The sequence below is a fragment of the Raphanus sativus genome, chromosome 6 (genome assembly GCF_000801105.2).
Source record: "Raphanus sativus cultivar WK10039 chromosome 6, ASM80110v3, whole genome shotgun sequence".
In the NCBI taxonomy this organism is placed as follows: domain Eukaryota; kingdom Viridiplantae; phylum Streptophyta; class Magnoliopsida; order Brassicales; family Brassicaceae; genus Raphanus; species Raphanus sativus.
The window spans coordinates 26,189,409-26,207,491 of record NC_079516.1 but is presented as its reverse complement, the minus strand read 5'-3'; the positions used below and the strand labels follow the sequence as shown (position 1 = coordinate 26,207,491).

Below are 18,083 nucleotides of genomic sequence, written 5' to 3'. Positions count from 1 at the left end.
TTTGGCTTAACAAAAAGAAGGAATTTTAGTTACATATTATAACTTTTTATTTATCTTGACAAACATGAATTTTAGAAACTATTATTTTTAATTTATTTTAATTTTCTATTTTATTTTTAAAATATAATATAATTTAACAAATTTTTATTATTTTGTTTTTCTAAGATACTCCCTCCGTTACAAAATGATATATGTTTTAGAAAAAAAATTTATTTCTAAAAATACATATTTTACATTTTTAGTGCATATAATAATGATAAATTGTAAAAAATAGTTAATAACGGAAAATAATGTATTTATGATCAGTTGGAAAAAAAATGTATTTATGATTAAAAGTTTAAGTATTTTTTTAATATGTGTGAAAATCAAAAACATATATTATTTTGAAACGATAGAATATTAAATATGAATAATAAAATACTCTAGGTAATGAAACAAAAAAAAACTCTTAAATCATTAGGCTACTTTGCAAGTTGCAGCTATCATTATTCATTAGACAGAGTAAAAAAAGATATGATTAGTTTAATAATTAAAGAGATAATTAGTTTAATAATTAAATGGGAAGAGACGAATGAAGAAGGTGAGACGAAACCGCGTTTAAGACATTTCCGAAAGGGAACATCCTCTCTCTCCTTCACCGTCATCATAACAATTAACAAATCTTTACACTCTGATTGATGATTCAACGCTTCCAATTACACAATCAGAAACAGCAACACATATAATATATAAGTATATTATAAAGAAATAAACATTTTTTCTTTTGTTATTTTGACTTGAACAAGCGTTGACGAACATTTTTTCTTTTTCACCATTTCTTCCATCGCTCATTTCCCAGAAATTTAATCAGAATCTTAATCCTAATCCATTTTTATCGTCTTCTAAGTTGTTTTGCTATTCTGGTACAAGATCCTCTGTCTTTGTTATTCCTCTTTAATTACATATTCCTCGTGTATTATTTGTCAAATGATCGATGGAACATTTAAACAAACTTCTCAATATACGACTTTTCTGGAGCTCTCGTCTTATGATTTCTGATTCTTGATCTGATGTGGGTTTGTCTGATTTCATTCAAATTTCGATACTTTTCTTGCTTCTCTGGTTTTGATTCGGTGTTCTTGTCTAAATCTTTCACCATTCAACAGTGTTCGTTGGATGAGGAGAAGAAGAAAGTGAACATAAAGTTTCATGGGCAATTCATGCCGTCGTTCTTTCAAGGACAAAATCTACGAGGGCAATAACAGTAGTAGTAGGCCCGAGGAAAACTCCAAAACCACCACCCACGTTTCCTCCCTTCCTTCTCCGACCGCAGAACAAGACCAAGATCCTAAAACAGACAATAACAAAATCCCTGTCCTTGTGCTCCCCGAGAAAGAACCTGTTATGCGGCGTAACATGGACAACCAAGCTTACTACGTTCTTGGTCACAAGACTCCTAACATCCGTGATCTTTACACCTTGAGCCGTAAGTTAGGACAAGGACAGTTCGGAACCACGTATCTCTGCACCGAGGTTGCAACCGGTGTTGACTACGCTTGCAAGTCTATATCCAAGCGTAAGTTGATTTCTAAGGAAGATGTTGAGGATGTTAGGAGGGAGATTCAGATAATGCACCATTTGGCTGGTCACAAGAACATTGTTACGATCAAAGGAGCTTATGAGGACCCTTTGTATGTTCACATTGTGATGGAGGTTTGTGCTGGTGGTGAGTTGTTTGATAGGATTATTCAGAGAGGTCATTACAGCGAGAGGAAAGCTGCTGAGTTGACCAAGATCGTTGTCGGTGTCGTTGAGGCGTGTCATTCTCTTGGTGTCATACATAGAGACTTGAAGCCTGAGAATTTTTTGTTGGTTAATAAGGATGATGATTTCTCTCTCAAGGCCATTGATTTTGGTCTCTCTGTTTTCTTCAAACCAGGTTATGTGGTATTTAGTTTACTGATGCAGTGAGAATATTTGATAACTACTCTGGTTTCATTGTTTTCTTATATATATTCATTTGTGCTTAATTTTGTATTCATCTATAAAGATATCAACGAATTTAAGAAGACATTAATCTTAGGTATTCAAATACTAAATTATAGAGCCTGCTTTGATGAAGAATCTTGTCTGATTTAGAGCTTCTCATCATTGAAATTGTACATGCTGCAACTTCGCAGCTGTTCTTGATCTCTAGAGTGCTTCTTTTGCTTTGCCTTAATGTGTTTTTATACTAAAACTTCAGGCCAAATATTCAAGGATGTAGTTGGAAGTCCATACTATGTTGCTCCTGAGGTTCTTCTCAAACATTATGGTCCAGAAGCTGACGTGTGGACTGCTGGTGTTATACTCTATATTTTACTAAGTGGTGTCCCTCCTTTCTGGGCAGGTATGTGTATAGCTGCTTAAGATGACTTCTCTTAAAGAGATTACCTAAAGTTTGGTTTTGTGTTTTTTTTTTCTGGGATCAGAAACACAACAAGGAATATTTGATGCTGTCTTGAAAGGAGATATCGACTTTGAGTCAGATCCGTGGCCTGTGATATCCGACAGTGCTAAAGATCTGATCAGGAAGATGTTATGCCCCAATCCCTCTGAACGCTTGACCGCTCATGAAGTCTTGCGTACGTAATCATTGTATCTTCAATAATTGGTTACAATTTTTTTGGTAACCACACAACATAAGACTATTTTGTTCAGGTCATCCATGGATCTGTGAGAACGGTGTTGCACCAGATAGAGCACTTGATCCGGCTGTTCTGTCTCGTCTCAAACAGTTTTCTGCAATGAATAAACTAAAGAAGATGGCATTGAAGGTGATAGCTGAGAGCCTCTCAGAAGAAGAGATTGCAGGTTTAAGAGCAATGTTTGAGGCAATGGATACTGATAACAGCGGTGCAATCACTTTTGATGAGCTCAAAGCTGGACTGAGAAGATATGGCTCTACTTTGAAAGACACTGAGATCCAAGACCTTATGGAAGCGGTATAAATACTATACTATTTCCTTTCTCTATATAGACAGACAATGACCATAGTTGTTCTGTTGTGTCTTAGGCTGATGTGGACAACAGCGGTACAATAGATTACAGTGAGTTTATTGCAGCGACGATTCATCTGAATAAACTAGACAGAGAAGAGCATCTTGTCTCTGCGTTTCAGTACTTTGATAAAGATGGAAGTGGTTACATCACCATTGATGAGCTGCAACAATCTTGCGTGGAACATGGGATGACCGATGTTTTTCTTGAAGATGTAATCAAAGAAGTTGATCAAGACAATGTAAAGCTTTGCCTCTTGACATGTTTTTAACCAATGTTCATCTCTTCTTGCTGATAAAACTTATGTTTTTTTTGGTGTTACAGGATGGACGGATTGACTATGGAGAATTTGTTGCGATGATGCAAAAGGGAAATGCTGGTATCGGGAGACGAACAATGAGAAATAGCCTAAACATCAGCATGAGAGATGTGTAGGCACATTACACACTACACAGCAGTGTATTTGAACCATTTGCTCGGCTCAGGCTACAGAGAAGGCTGAAGAGAAAACCGGATTAATAGGTGCAGGAAGGGAGCTGAATCCCTTGAAGGTTTAAGTTTAAAATGTTTAAAGAAAAACTACTGTATGATTATTGGTGGATGAATAAGCAAAAAGTGTTTCCTTATGTTTCATCAGTAGGTGAGAGGACTATTTATATTGTCTCTCTCTTTTGTTTTGTTTGTTTGTATCAATTGTTAAAGTTTGGTGAGCTTTGTTTCATCTCCATTGTTAAAAGCTTTGAACCTTTTTGAGTTCTTAGAGATTAATCATCTTCCAATAAACCGCATGTGTTATATAAGTTACAAATCTAGGCCGTTCACCATTTCTCTATGTACAAATACTTTTGTATGAAACGAGTAAGTGTATATACGTAATTCATATTTATCTATGAAAAGAATGTGAAATGTGGAATATGATGAGCTAATATGTCTCAAATCATGTAATTAAAGTGATGTTTTGGAACCAAACTTCAGGTTGTTCGAAATTATCAATCATACATTGGTCCCAATATGGTAGATTGGAACATGACAGGAAATCCCATGTGCTCCCCACTTGTTTAATAATCTATTAGGGCATATATACTCTTCACAATTCACAGCACATGCATTGTATTATTTCTGTGTCAACTTTGATTAGTGTATTCCATAGTTTGGTGAAATGTATTGGATTTCATGATTGCCATTTAGCTGTTCTGCATGATTTTTTCTTAGATTTACTTCAAATTCACTATTCAATGGATTTTTTTCTCTCTAAAAACTATTCTTTTTTTTTCATAAATTGAATTATATTAATGGCCCAAGGCCCAAAAGATACAAAACCGAAACCCAAATCTCATACAAACCAATTAAACCAAAACCCAAGCGAGAATTGGGCAGCCTAAACCGAAGGAAAGTGGGCCAAGACCCAAATCCACACAAAAACCAACCTCCACCGACACTTCGATGCACACACCCACGTGTCACGATCCACGACCAGATGGGCACACGTGTTACACGATCATCTTCAACCGCCGAGCCTCGCCGTTGCTTGTCTACTCCGGAGACCACGACCGAGACCCACTCGTCGTCGCGAATCCTCGGATCCGATACCAACTTAAGACCACCGGAGAACTTCACCGGGCTTAACCCGAGATCTCCACCCAAATCAACGCCGCTCGCCTCTACTTCATCACCACATCAAAACGCCGGAAAGCCTATCTCGACGACTCGAGAGCTCCACCAGATCCGACGCCGAAACCCACAGATACGCAACCAAACCAAAAGAAACCGGAGCATAAAAAGCCTCTCACTGAACACACAAACTGAAGCCGCATGTTCTCCTTTGACGGAAAGGAGCAACATCGGTGCGCCAAAGCCGACCGTCCACCGAGAAGACGGTGCGACGACGGGAGCAAGATATCTAACCGAAGAAATAGAAAAGGACGGAACTTTAAAAGCGGGAAATGAAAACAAGCAAAAAATCTCTCTAAAAACTATTCAACTGTTTTCTTTTTACAAAAAGTAGTTAATTTTCATTGGGAATAATAGATGAATCATATTTATAATTACTAATGTAATCTGGTAAGCTGGAACTATTGTTCACCAAAAGAAAACCACTAATTAGCTCTTAGGTCAAATGTAACATATTACATAACTAAACTTCTGCTTGAAAATAAAATTGAACTATGGTCATGGGATCTTAAACAAAAAAGGAGGAATTTTTAAAAATACCATTTTGAAGGTACATTTATTCATTTTTACTACTACTAAATACACATTTTCAAAAATATTTTATTCATTAAGAGATTAAAAACTCTTATATCTTTGTTTTATATGCTTTTCAGAATTCTAACCTCAAACTTTAAATCATAAATCCCCAACTCTAAACCCTAAACCCTAAATCTTCAACTCTAAACCCTAAACCTTAAATTCAATACCCTAATCCCTAAAACCTCAACTATAAACTCTAAACTGTATATTCTAAACTCTAAAACATCACATCTAAACCCAAAATTCTAAATCTTCAAATCTAAACATTTCATTAAAAGTGACGGTAAAAATAGTTAGTGTAAACATGAAAGTGGTATTATGAAAATTGTATTTTAGGAAATTTCCCAAAAAGAATGCTCAATCCAGTTTAGGTCATATCAAATCGAATTCAAATGATATTTTTCGATAAATCTTAACGGATGATCCAGTCAATCTTAATATAAAGGCATATAGTGTTACAATATCTAATTCTCTCCGACGAGCCACTGCATTGTTTAATTCGAGTTTACATCGCTTTGCGACTAATGTTTTTGGAGGTAGCCGAATGCGTGTCATCAGATTACCAGACAAACCAAAATCGAAATATATACTTCTCATATAGAGACGATTTTGTTTAGTGGAGGTGGAGGCTTACACTTTGAGAAAAGTGTACAATTTCAGATCTCAGTTTACCACTTGACCATTATGCGGACAAATCAACCGTTATATTTCAAGTTATTTTGAATAATACCTTATAGATAAAAAAAATCTTATCTTTCCTATTTTAAATTTTTTTGTAACTTTATCTTTCTTATTTTAAAATTGGCAAGGACGGTCCAAAAGATATGGTAATGAAAAACTTAAGATTCAGCTAGCTAGTTAGGGTCTGACTGGTGTAACCGCAACGGTTGCGGTTGCGGCTGCGGGAGTTTGCGGGTGTGGATGGTTGCGGTTTTAAGTGTTTTCTAGAGATTTGTACGACTGGTACAGCTGTTAGAAATTGTTGCGTTTGCGGGACTCTTATGATTGGTAAACTATCAAACGCAACATCTGTTAAATAATAATTGAACAATATTTACATTTTATGTAATTATAAAAAATATTAAAAATCATAATAATATGATAAATATAAAATTTATATTTATAAAATCATATTATTCAATTTTAAAAATTTATAGAAAATATTTTAATTTTGAATTTTTATAATATAAATTGAAATATAATATGAATACATTTTACAATTTCTATTATTTCAATTGAAAATTTTTATCGGATATTTTTAGTATTATTTTTATTTATTCTGTTTTTAAAGAAAAAAAATTACCCTCCCGTAACCGCCCGCAACCGCAAACGCTAGCTGGAACCAGCTTTTGATTTTAAGAGGTTCGGAGCGGTTTGAAACGATTTGTAGCGTTTTCTGTGATTGTTTCGAAACGCCAACAACCGCTATGAACCGCAAAAGCTGCGTTTGCGGGTGGTAGCGGGAAAACCGGTCAGCCCCTTAGTTAATGACAGATAATAGCCAGATCGCTGACGCGGTTTTCATTCTTGTCCCCACCGACCACAAAAGATAATGACAGCCTTACTTATAGCCGACGTTTCGTAGATACTGTACTTCTTTCTTTTTTCATGAACACGTCAAAACGCTATTTATGCCTATTTTCACGCAAAATACAAAAAGGAAATAAAAGTAAAATCAGCTCGAATGTTTTGACCTTTAATTCAGAACTTCAAATGCTCTAATTTGACTTGTATTGTAGTAGTAACGTTCAATCTAGTCATGCCTTTATTTTTCAACTAAACTTTTGAATTACAGAGAAACAAATCTATTATCACTGATAGTAATTTCGTCTTATGTTCTTCATCAAAAAATATTGCGTTCTTTTTCGTCACCGACTCACCAGCCTATAACGTTGATTGCATCGATTTTAGTACAAAACAAATGAAATAATTATACATTTCACAACAAAAGAATGTTTTTAACATGATGAGATCTAGGAATTACAGCAAACAACTTCATCAATCACATTTGAAGTAAGAACATATGAAGGACATTTTTGCTTATAAAGAATATGAGTAAACATTCGATGAGCATGAACTTGAATATAAAGAATATGAATAGATCCACCACACAGCCAAAGTGCAAAACCTTCAACGAGCAAGATTGCCACATCATCGATTGCATGAGAGAGGGAGAGAGTCGGAGGATGAAGTACGGAGGAGACGGCGGATCTCAGATCGGAGCCTGAAGAACACCTGAGCAAAGCCGCCTCTCTGTTGTTTCCCCAACGATGACTTAGTTTGGTTCTCGTTAAACTCGAGATCTGTGAAGAAGACTGGTAGTTTCTTCAATAGAATCAGTGACCAACTCCATTCCCACCATTCTTTCACAGAGCTACTACCTCTTTGCTCTGCCATGGCAGAGACAGACTTGGATCTGTGTAAATCGTCAGTGGAAGGCTGGTTACGAGAGAGATTTAAGGAAAGCGAAGAAAGACGACGACGGAGAAGACCAGGTTCACTAGCTTCGGCGGTGCTTGAAGACACGGGGAGGGAAGCGGGTTTACGAATCTGAAGGGTTTTCATGATTGAGGAGCTCATGGTTCCTTCTTCTTCTCCTTCTTCTTCTTCTTTTCTTGAAAGCTTAATGTTGCAGAAGGTGAGGAATATGAAGAAGGAAGAGAAATGTGGTTGCTTTAGAAAGAGAAAAAGAGAAAGGTGAGAGATAGATAGATTGTGAACACAGACGGGTTTTTATGTGTAAGTTGTGGACTCTGTTTTTAATGTTTATTCCTTGCCAATAATTATCATGCTAGTTGTTTTTTTCAGTGTTATAAAGATCAGTCTAGGCGGCGCCTAGGTGTCTGCATAGTCGACAAATCGGGTATAAACGAAACGATTTTTTAAAATGATTTATTTAAAAATCGTTTTAGGCATCCGAAAAATTAGTATAGGCATCCGCATAAACAATAATCCTTTATAAAACACTTAATCACCATCTAGCGATTTTTAGAACATTGTTTTTTTCTAATATGCTTCATTTTTATGCGTGACTTGGCATAAAACTTGGTATTTTAGTATGCATATATATATTTTTTGTTCATCCGATGCATTAAAGGCCATGTTCATCTTTTTTTTTTATCATCGACTATTACAAATTCATATAGATTCTGTAAACCAAGTTAGTGGCTCCTCATCCATGTGCACAACAAATGACGTTTGAGTTCTAGTCCCTCGTGCTAGTCTATCGGCCTTCAGATTTTGTGTGCGTGGTACATATATGATCTCTGTGCTGTAAAAATTCTCCTGTAAAGTTTTGATATCTGCAAAGTAAGATGCAAAAGCAGGTCATTCTTCTGGTACCGACACCATCTTTACCAATTGAGAACAGTTTGTTGCAAACGTGACCCTAAACTGATGTAAATTTCACATACACTCCATTGCCCAAATTAATGCTTCCACCTCAGAATGAAGAGGAGATAAAGAAGCTCTGACATTTTTTGCCCTCATTAGCCCTGCAAAACTTTCAAGGGTATTATACCATCCTTGACTAGAAAACACCTCTTTCTCCTTCCACGAACCATCTGTAAAACACTAACGACCTGGAATGACTGGTAGACACGGGATTGGTCGATCTACCACCTGGATAGCGAGCAATTGTGCGTCCGGCCAAAGCTTAGCTTCTGTTTCCGCAAGTTTAAGTGTATTTGTCGGATCGATATCCAAGTTACGAAAAACCTTATTGTTTCGTCCTTTCCAAATTAACCATAGGATCCATGCAAATTGATGATCCTCCATTTTCGGTAAGACTCTCGAGAACAAATAATCCATATTTGTATAAAGAGATTCAGATGGAAAGATGTTTGGGTTAGATGGTATCTGGGACAAGGCCCACACTTGGCGTGTTGGAGGACATTCAAAAAACGCATGGTTTATAGATTCCTCTGAAACGCCACATCTATGACAACATATATCCCCTGATAGTCCTCTAGCATGTAAATTCTTCCTCACCGCTATACACCCTGACACTATCTGCCATAAAAAATGTTTAAGTTTAGGTGGACAGTGAATTTTCCAACAGTGCGCCTTGAGAAGATCCACTGTGGGTCAAAATACTGCCAGCGGTTTTTCCTTATCTGGATACACCCTTTCCAAATGATACCCAGATTTAACCGAATACTTCCCATTTTGTGTGAAATGCCATCCATCTCTGTCCATCCTATGGATTTTGCTCAATGGTATACTTTCTATTATTTTTACATCCTTTGGATCCACTATAGCTCGAATTGCCTGTGAATTCCATATTCTCAGTTCGACATCGATAAGTTGATCTACCGTAAGATCAGGGGGACTTGTAACTTGGTTTTTGTTTGCTGGTCTCGGGCGAGTGGTTGGGAGCCATGAACCATTCCACACAGATATGGAAGATCCTGTTCCCACCCTTTTAATTAGTCATTTGCTAACCAGAGATCTAGCTGAAGAAATACTCCGCCAACCGTATGACGGAGAATACGAACGAACCGGATCAAGGGGTGAAGCATTCCTGAAATAACGTCCTTTAAATACTCGCGAAAATAAAGTGTTAGGTTTCTCGATCAGCCGCCATAATTGTTTAGCCAGCATTGCCGTATTAAAATCATATATATCTTTAAAGCCCAGACCGCCATCCTCCTTATTTAGACAAACCTTGTCCATGATTGCCAGTGCATCCCTTTTGTGCTTCCTCCTGGACTCCACTACCAGGCCATGTTCGTCTAAAAGGTGACTGAAACCAAAGAATATCCATAGTGATTCTCTGTGAAAATTTGCATCTTTAAATCTTTTCTACGATCAGTGATCTTACTTCTTTCATTTTTGCCTTTCACAGCAATAACTCCAATTAAGCGCACACACATTAGGTTACTCAACCATCTGAACTTGCGAATCCTCTGACCAGACTTAAGAAACCCATAGACCTTGGCCACCATCTTGTTACACAAAAGTTCTGGTGGTCTCCCAAAATCTAGGCTGCACGGCTTCGTACACTTAGCAACTGTCTCACATACGAGGGACGTTTTGGAAACAGGGACTTCACAGGGACAGCTCGGAAACGTCCCGGTAACGTTTCCAACATTGACATGATGACAAGGATTTTCTGGAGATGTGAGGGTTGGATATGGGGAGGTTTCAGGGACGTGTGAGTTTAAAATTTGGTGTTTCCAATGGTTGTTTATCAAGAAAGAGCTTGCGACTGGCTTTTGTGTAACATTCTCGTTGTTGGTAGCCGTCTTCTTTGGAATTGCTACATCTGTAACGACCCAATTTTGGTGTCCGGAATTGTTAGCACACTAAGGCTCATGCACGTTTCCGAATGCTATTATTTTCCTATAAATACGCCTCCCAACCTTGTTTTCTCCATCATTCCGTCAAGAAAAGAATAAGAAAGTTAGAGAGAGAGTGATCTAAGGGGATGTGTGATCATTTTTCGGAGAGATTCACTGGAGCTCGTCGCCGTAGCCACTGTGTGCCGCGATCATGCCCAGCTCGTCACCACCGATCATCACCCTAGTTAACCGCCAGAACCGCATGCATTTTTAAGTTTAGTTTTGGCTGTTTTAGTAAATTGAACATAAATCCCTAACCATTGAGAATTTCGTACATCCAAGACTACCATCGCGTTCCTATCGTCGAGACAAATCTGTAGCTGCAAAAAATATCGCAATTGGAGCCCAAACAAAACCGCACGTGCTTCCAGAACTTTTGCCGTGCACGCGCGTGCATTACACATGCCGCCGCTGGAAATCATCTCCGCCGCTGCGCCGCTTTCCGTCGCCGTTCTCCGCTGTCTCCGTCCGCCGCTGGTAAACCACCGCTCTCCTCCATCACCACCGGTGACTTGCCGGTGACTCGGCCAGTTCGGCTGAGTTGAGTCGACTCTGTGACTCAACTCGGTAAACCGGTTAGTTGACTGGTTTGACTGGTTTAAATAAATTTTGAATCGGGTAGGATAAACTGTTTGGTTAAAACTAATTAGATTTCGGTTAGGATTAAGCCGATTGATTTAATTAATTAATTAATTAATTTAATTTCGATTAAGGTTAAACCAAGTGGTCCAATTGAAATCGATTTCGTTTAAGGAAAACCGGTCGGTTAGGTCAAATTGATTTCTGGTCAAGGTTGACTGGGTTGAATTTTCCATAGACTTTGATTAGACCCGTTTATAACCGTTCGAAAAGCGTTCTGACTCAGAAATTTGCCCTGATTTCAGATTTGGAATCTATTTGAGCATCTGGAGTTCATAGACATCACTCTTCTACATTTGCTAAGATGAGGGCTAGTTCTGAACTTCACGAACACGATCGAGAACTTCGAATAAATATATTTTAGTTTTAATATGTTCCGTCTATGTGAAATCTAGTATGTCATTGCTTGTTTAGTTATTTAGGTTCTTTGCTTAAACCGAAACTAGGGTGTTAGATGGTTCTACACTGATTTTGCTTCGCTTAATGTAATTGTTTTTTAGCTTTGTTTGAGGCGACTACATGAAGGTCTTCATGTGTGTCAGATTGTGTGGAGGGTACGGCTGGTTCAGTTGACCGGCTAGACCGTATTTCTGGAGGTGTCGATAAATCGTATGATGGCGGTGTCCGAGCACTATCTCGAGTGGTTTTTAAGTTTATGGCCTATTACGGGGCAGCGAGTGCGCACCTTTTGTAGGACCATTGTTTGTTGTTTGGTAGTTTAGGTACCGTGTTTGTACTTATTAGGATTAAATTATATTTATTCGGTGTGCTATGTCTAAGTGCACGCGCTTCGGGTTTAGCATCCCATACTTCATTGAGTGATTCCTCTATCGCTCACCCTTCTTTCTTCCCTATTTCAGGTGAGACAAACAATCATGTGATATTTGGATGGATTTGGTGGTACTGGCTTTTCTTTCAGATTTTTATAGGGTTTAGGCTGAGTGTAGTTGGGTATATGGGCTTTTGTATTTCGAGATATTGTTATTTGACAAGGTGTTGGGTTGACACACTGTCATCAAGGTAGAAGGTGACATGTGTTACATTTTGGAATCAGAGCGCGGTTACGGGACGAAACCGTCCTTGGATGGCGGTCAAAGGATTTGGTTTTCAATATTTTTCAAAAATATATATAATAAGTTAAAAATTGTTTTTATAAATTATTTTAGTGCCATTATGTCTAGTAATTACTAATTTTATTAGCTCTTTTATGACGATGAGTAAAATCAACGTTATTCATACTTCGGCAAACACCGGTATACCATATGTCCAGCATATGTGTGATGTCTTAGTTTGTCAGATAACTCAGTGTTTTATCAGTTTCTTTAGTCATTAATCCAAGGATATATGACATTTATGCCACCACCCAATTTCAAGCTATCATCTCACGAGTTTTTGTTACATGAGTTTATGTGATGTGAGGTTTGAGCCATTGATTGGCATGTGTTATTATGGTGTATGTGTAAATTGATTATTTTGGAGGTACACTTGGTTTGTAAACTCGTGGGGATCATTTTCAGATTGGGGGTGCACCAGATCGTGTTGTGTTGATATTGGAGTTACACTTGGCAAGTTTGCCTGTTTTTTTTTTTGTTGTGTTACTCATTTCAGAGATGTGTCAGTTTTGGAAACTGACATAGGACTTTGAGAGCTATTTATATTCATCAAGTTGTACTAGTTATGCTTGGAAGAATTGAGTTATTCAGAGTCTCGTCAGAGATGAAACTGAGTTTTATGATGTCATTCTTTAGATGGATTGATTGTCATGACATTGATTAGTGTTGATTTTTCCTGAGGGCAAGACTTCATATTCTTGGAGAAGATGAGAGTATGTTGCCTCCGTAGCACATGCTGAGGAGTTATTGGACAGAGGAGCAAATGAATTTTTGGCGACCATTTTGATGGTTAAGGAAGGATGATGGACGACATTAGTCCACAGAACCTTTGTAGTTATTGATAAGTATGAGGATGTATTTGAGGTCTCAGAAGGTTACCACCAGACAGAGGATACTTTCTTACAATTGAATTGGTACCAGGAGTAGCATCGTTTTCACAAGTTCCATACGGATTAGTGTCAATAGAGATGGCCGCATATTGAAAATAAATCAGACAAGAGTTTTATTAGGCCGAGTACCTCACCGTGGGGAGCGCCAATATTGCTGTTTAAGAAGAAAGACAAATATTTCATTATTTGTATCTACTACAGAGGCTTGAACAAGGTGACTAGCAAGGATAAGTATTTGCGTATTGATGAGTTATTGGATTAAGCTGCATGGAGATTCATCGTTTTTGATGGACTTGGCATCAGGATACCATCAGACTGTTATAGTTGAGGAGTATGTACGAAATACGGCCTTCCGTACAAGTTTATGGACATTATGAGTTTGTAATGATATAATTTCGATTAAAGAATGCACCGATAGCATTTGTGAATTACTTAAGAATAAATCCTTTCGTGAGCACTTGGATTAGTGTATGGTTGTATTCATCAGCGAGACCTTGATATATTCCTAGAGCATAGAGGAGCATGATGAGAATTTGCGGATTTTTATTTGATGTAGGAGGATCATGTCATTGCATAAGCATCAAGTCGGATGAGGAACATGGATATGGAGCGTTTTGGTGGAACAGTGAATACTACAGCTGCACATGATTGGGAAATGAGTTTGAAACGAAAGCTAGAAATTTATTGAGTGCTTACCAGATTTGTCTCTTAGATTGGCTATGCAGTATCTACGTGGAGATGCAGTAGTGTTGTGGGGAGGAGTACGATGGAGCCACATTGGACATGATAGGCTTATCTTTGCAGATTTTATGCGAAAGTTCAAAAAAGTACCTTGCAAAGGAAGCTGTGGATAAGAAGAAAAGCACCATTGAGCATGTAAGACAAAATACTACGACTATCTGAGAGTATGAGGCTGAGATCAGTAAACTTCGCAGGTTTATCGAAGGTGGCATTTCAGAGGGATACCTAATCAGAGAGTTTTGAATAAGATGCGAGTAGTGATTTACAACAGTTGTTGTTTCATCATTTACTGCAGATTGGAAGATTTAGTGTAGAAAGCTGCTGAACATGAGGCATGTCTAGAAGAGGAGCATAATTTTTGAAGCAGCTAAGACTAAGTCTAGAAAGGCTTCATAGTCCCAGAAGTGAGCAAGGGGGCCAGTATGAGATACCAAGTTATCCCTGTTGCCATCACCGTCATAGCGGGAAGCGTATTAAGTTTTATGTTTGTGGTCAGTTGGGACGTATTTCGAGGCCAATCCTCCTACGCACGACTTAAAGTTAGCAGCAATTGTATTTGCGTTAAAGTTTGAGATTGTAATTGTATGGGAAGGAAGTTCATATTCTTCAGGATCATCAGAATCTGAAATATTTTTACATTCACTAAAACTTGTATTACTTTTGGCAATACATATGGTTTGAGTTGGTAGGAGTCTACAGGTTGGATACTACACACAATTTGCTATGGTCAACCAAGTAGCAAATGCCTTGAAGAGGCACATGAGCGATGTCTCAAGAACCAAGGAGGTTCAAGAGCTGACTGAAACACTTGCAAGATTCCAGATTATGTTTAGTTCAGTAGGGGGATACATATATGGTCGTGAAGCTTTGGGATAGACAGATTTACTGTGGGGAATATGCCAAGAGCAGGATAGCGATATGTATTTTGTTAAGAAAATCGAGATTGAGAGGATTGGATATCATCAATTCCGAGTAGGATGCACTTGTACCGAAATCGAGTTTATTTTGTCAGGCGATAAACTGTTAGGAAAAGGGATCTTACAGCAAACCCATCACTCAAGTTTTTCTATCCACCCAGGAACCCCAAGGGGTATAAAAATATGAAATTCTACTATCGTTGGCCTAGTATGAAAAGAGTTGTGGCTACATCACCGTCGTAGAGTCAGACATACCAGATGAGTATATATAAGGATGAGTTACATATAATTTTATTGTTGAGCCAATTTTCTCCAGAGTGAAAATGAGGCATGGTGATCGTGGATTTTGTTACTGGATTGTCAATCACCATATGTGGAAATGATACCATATCGGTAGTCACAGATAGACTTACCAAGTTAACTCATTTCCTAGTAATTAAGAAGCCATCTAGTGCTGATCAGTTGTTGATTACATTGAGTTCTTGTCAGCTTTGTATCGGATCGGGAAGCAAAATTCATATCTGCATTTTGGAGAGTCTTTCAGAAGGCGCTCGGAACAGAGGTTCATATGAGTACGATTTATCACCTGCGGATAGATGGTCAGTCAGAGGAGACTTTCAGACCTTAGAGGATATGGTCAGGGATTACGTCTTACAGTGGGAAGGAATAAGGAAATATCTACCTCTATCAAAATTTAACTACATCTAAAATTATCATTTGATTATTGAGATGACACCATATGAGACTCTTTATAGAAGGCTTTGCGTACACCACTTTGATGGATAAAAGTGTGGGGGGGGGGGGGGGGGGGCAGCAGATTATAGGATCACCAATGATTCCAATTAGGTAGAGCAAATAGACACGCTCAAAGTTTGGCCTTGGGGAAATCAAGACTGTCACATGAGTTATGCAGATATGCGCTGTAAGGATTTGGAGATTCAGGTCAGTGATCGAGTATACCTGAAAATAAGAACATTTCCGAGAGGATCTAAGACTCGGAAGTTAAAAAGACTAAACCGAGGTATATGAGACCATATTCTATTGTGAAGCGGATTGGAGCAGTTGCTTACATATTTGATTTATATTTTAAGAAAGGTTGAGAGAGAGTTAGAGCTCATTTTGCAGCAGCCGCCCATTAACCTTAGAGAGATGGTATGCATCTTGTCACCCAGTGGAGTTTATGTATTGTCAAGTGAAAGCATTTTAGGAAATATTGACCGTTTCTATCAGAGTCTGTTAGGAGAGAGATGGGATTCATGAGGAGATCTCAGTCGACAGAGCATATTGTTTTTTCAGAGGTTTGTTATGTTGTTATTGGGCAGTCAACGAATGACTTGAATTCGAGGAAGAATTCCTTGTTAGTGGGAGAGAATTGTAGCAACCCAATTTTGGTCTCGGAAATTGTTAGCACGCTAAGGCTCATGCACATTTCCGAAAGCCATTATTTTGCCTATAAATACCCCTCCCAACCTTGTTTTTCTCCACCATTGCATCAAGAAAAAAATAGGAGGTGTGATCATTTTTCAGAGAGAGAGTCGTTGGAGCTCATCGCCAGAGCCAAAGTGTGCCACGATCACGCCCAGCTCGTCACCACCGATCATCACCCTAGGTAACCGCTGGAACCGCATGCATTTTAAGTTTATTTTTGTCCGTTTTAGTAAATCGACCATAACTCCATAACCGTTGAGAATTTCGTGCATGCAAGACCTTCATCGCATTCCTCTCGTCGCATCGGGGCACGGACGAAGCAGCACGCGCTTCTAGAAGTTTTGCCGTGCATGCATGTGCACGCGCCGCTGCCGCCGGTAAGCCGTAGCCCTCCGCCATCGCCACTGGTGACTCGGCTGAGTCGACTCGGTGAACTCGGTAAACCGGTTAGTTGACTGGTTTGAGTTAATTTAGAATCAGTTAGGATAAACTGGTCGGTTAAAATTAATTAGATTTATATTAGGATTAAACCGGTTGATTTAATTAATTAATTAATTTAATGTCGGTTAAGGTTAAATCGGGCAGTCCAATTAAAATCGATTTCGGTCAAGGAAAACTTTTGACCAGCATGTTGATTTTTCTGTAGACTTTGATCAGACCCACTTTCTAACCGTTCAAAAGACGTTACGACTCAGAATTTCGCCCTGATTTCAGATTTGGAATATATCCAAGCATCTGGAGTTCATAGAAATCCATTTTCCACATTTGCTAAGGTGAGGGATATTTTTGAACTTCTCGAACATGATCTAGAACTTCGAACAAATATAGTTTAGTTTTAATATGTTTCGTCTGTGTGAAACTGAATCTGTCATTGCTTGTTTAGTTATTTAGGATATCTGAGAAACCACACGCCAAGCAATCAGAACACGAATATAAAACGAGAATAATAAGAAATCGTAAAAAGTGCGAAAGAAGGATTTATTCCGAATCTGCGTATGAGCGTTACAACAAGGTAAGAGCGCTTCGGCTACGAGAGCTGTCGGCGAGATTCCTAGTCTAATACCCGAAAGCGGCTAAACCCTAATTGCGTCGCAGCTCGAAATAACAAAAAACGGAAAAATTCCTAAAATCGCTCTAAGTGCTAAGTTTGCTCTGAAAAAAGTCTCCCTCTATGCCCTTGAGCTCCTTATATACTCCCTCATAGGTTGGTTTACGCCTTCCTCTTTTGCCCTTAAGACGTCATCATACGAAAAATGGAGATATTCTATTTTTTCCCATCTTCATGATTATCTGCGGAAACTTTCAATTTATCCGCGGAAACTGATGTTTATCCTCCAACCATAATCCGTTGCAAGGTTTATGGGACTTTAAAAAATCGTAAGTGGGCCTCGAATCAAGTTTAGGACCCTTTGGGCCGTTTTTTGGTATGAGACGTTTGTTACGATTTCTCCGATAAAGTTAATTTTCCGCGGTTTCATCGTAAACCAAGCTGATGATCCCATTTGATCGGGAAATCAAGGAATGGTTAGCCGTGGCTTACGGAGGATTGTTATAAGGATAGTCGAGAGTGCATAGTTTTACGTCGTATCGTCGTTTCAGAAGACTTTGGACGTTTCGGAAAACGGTTGATGCACGTATGCTCGGTCGCTATAGCGACCGAGCTTTGTCCGCAGCCCGGTCGTTATAGCGACCAAGCCTTATACGGAGCTCGGTCGCTATAGCCACCGAGCTTGATTCTGTGATTCG

The 18,083-nt window shown here is 38.5% G+C and overlaps 2 protein-coding genes across 2 annotated transcripts; one reads left to right on the top strand and one right to left on the bottom strand.

Moving 5' to 3' along the window:
• Positions 1 to 612: 612 nt before the first annotated feature.
• Positions 613 to 3,801, top strand: LOC108811711 (calcium-dependent protein kinase 6). Its single transcript, XM_018583796.2, has 6 exons — positions 613 to 1,918; positions 2,225 to 2,368; positions 2,451 to 2,603; positions 2,680 to 2,963; positions 3,035 to 3,259; positions 3,343 to 3,801. Exons 1-6 carry the CDS (start codon positions 1,189 to 1,191, stop codon positions 3,451 to 3,453), a joined length of 1,647 nt encoding a protein of 548 aa, XP_018439298.1. The 5' UTR covers positions 613 to 1,188; the 3' UTR covers positions 3,454 to 3,801.
• Positions 3,802 to 7,173: 3,372 nt separating this feature from the next.
• On the bottom strand, positions 7,174 to 8,043 carry LOC108807035 (uncharacterized). Its single transcript, XM_018579272.2, has one exon. It carries the CDS (start codon positions 7,846 to 7,848, stop codon positions 7,420 to 7,422), a length of 429 nt encoding a protein of 142 aa, XP_018434774.1. The 5' UTR covers positions 7,849 to 8,043; the 3' UTR covers positions 7,174 to 7,419.
• Positions 8,044 to 18,083: the final 10,040 nt, after the last annotated feature.

Excerpts from the sequence above, each read along its gene's own strand:
- LOC108811711 (XM_018583796.2), top strand. The coding sequence starts at position 1,189 with ATGGGCAATTCATGCCGTCGTTCTTTCAAGGACAAAATCTACGAGGGC. Across the intron at positions 1,919-2,224 it reads CTCTGTTTTCTTCAAACCAG|GCCAAATATTCAAGGATGTA; the intron begins GTTATGTGGTAT and ends CTAAAACTTCAG. Across the intron at positions 2,964-3,034 it reads TCCAAGACCTTATGGAAGCG|GCTGATGTGGACAACAGCGG; the intron begins GTATAAATACTA and ends GTTGTGTCTTAG.
- LOC108807035 (XM_018579272.2), bottom strand. The coding sequence starts at position 7,848 with ATGAGCTCCTCAATCATGAAAACCCTTCAGATTCGTAAACCCGCTTCC.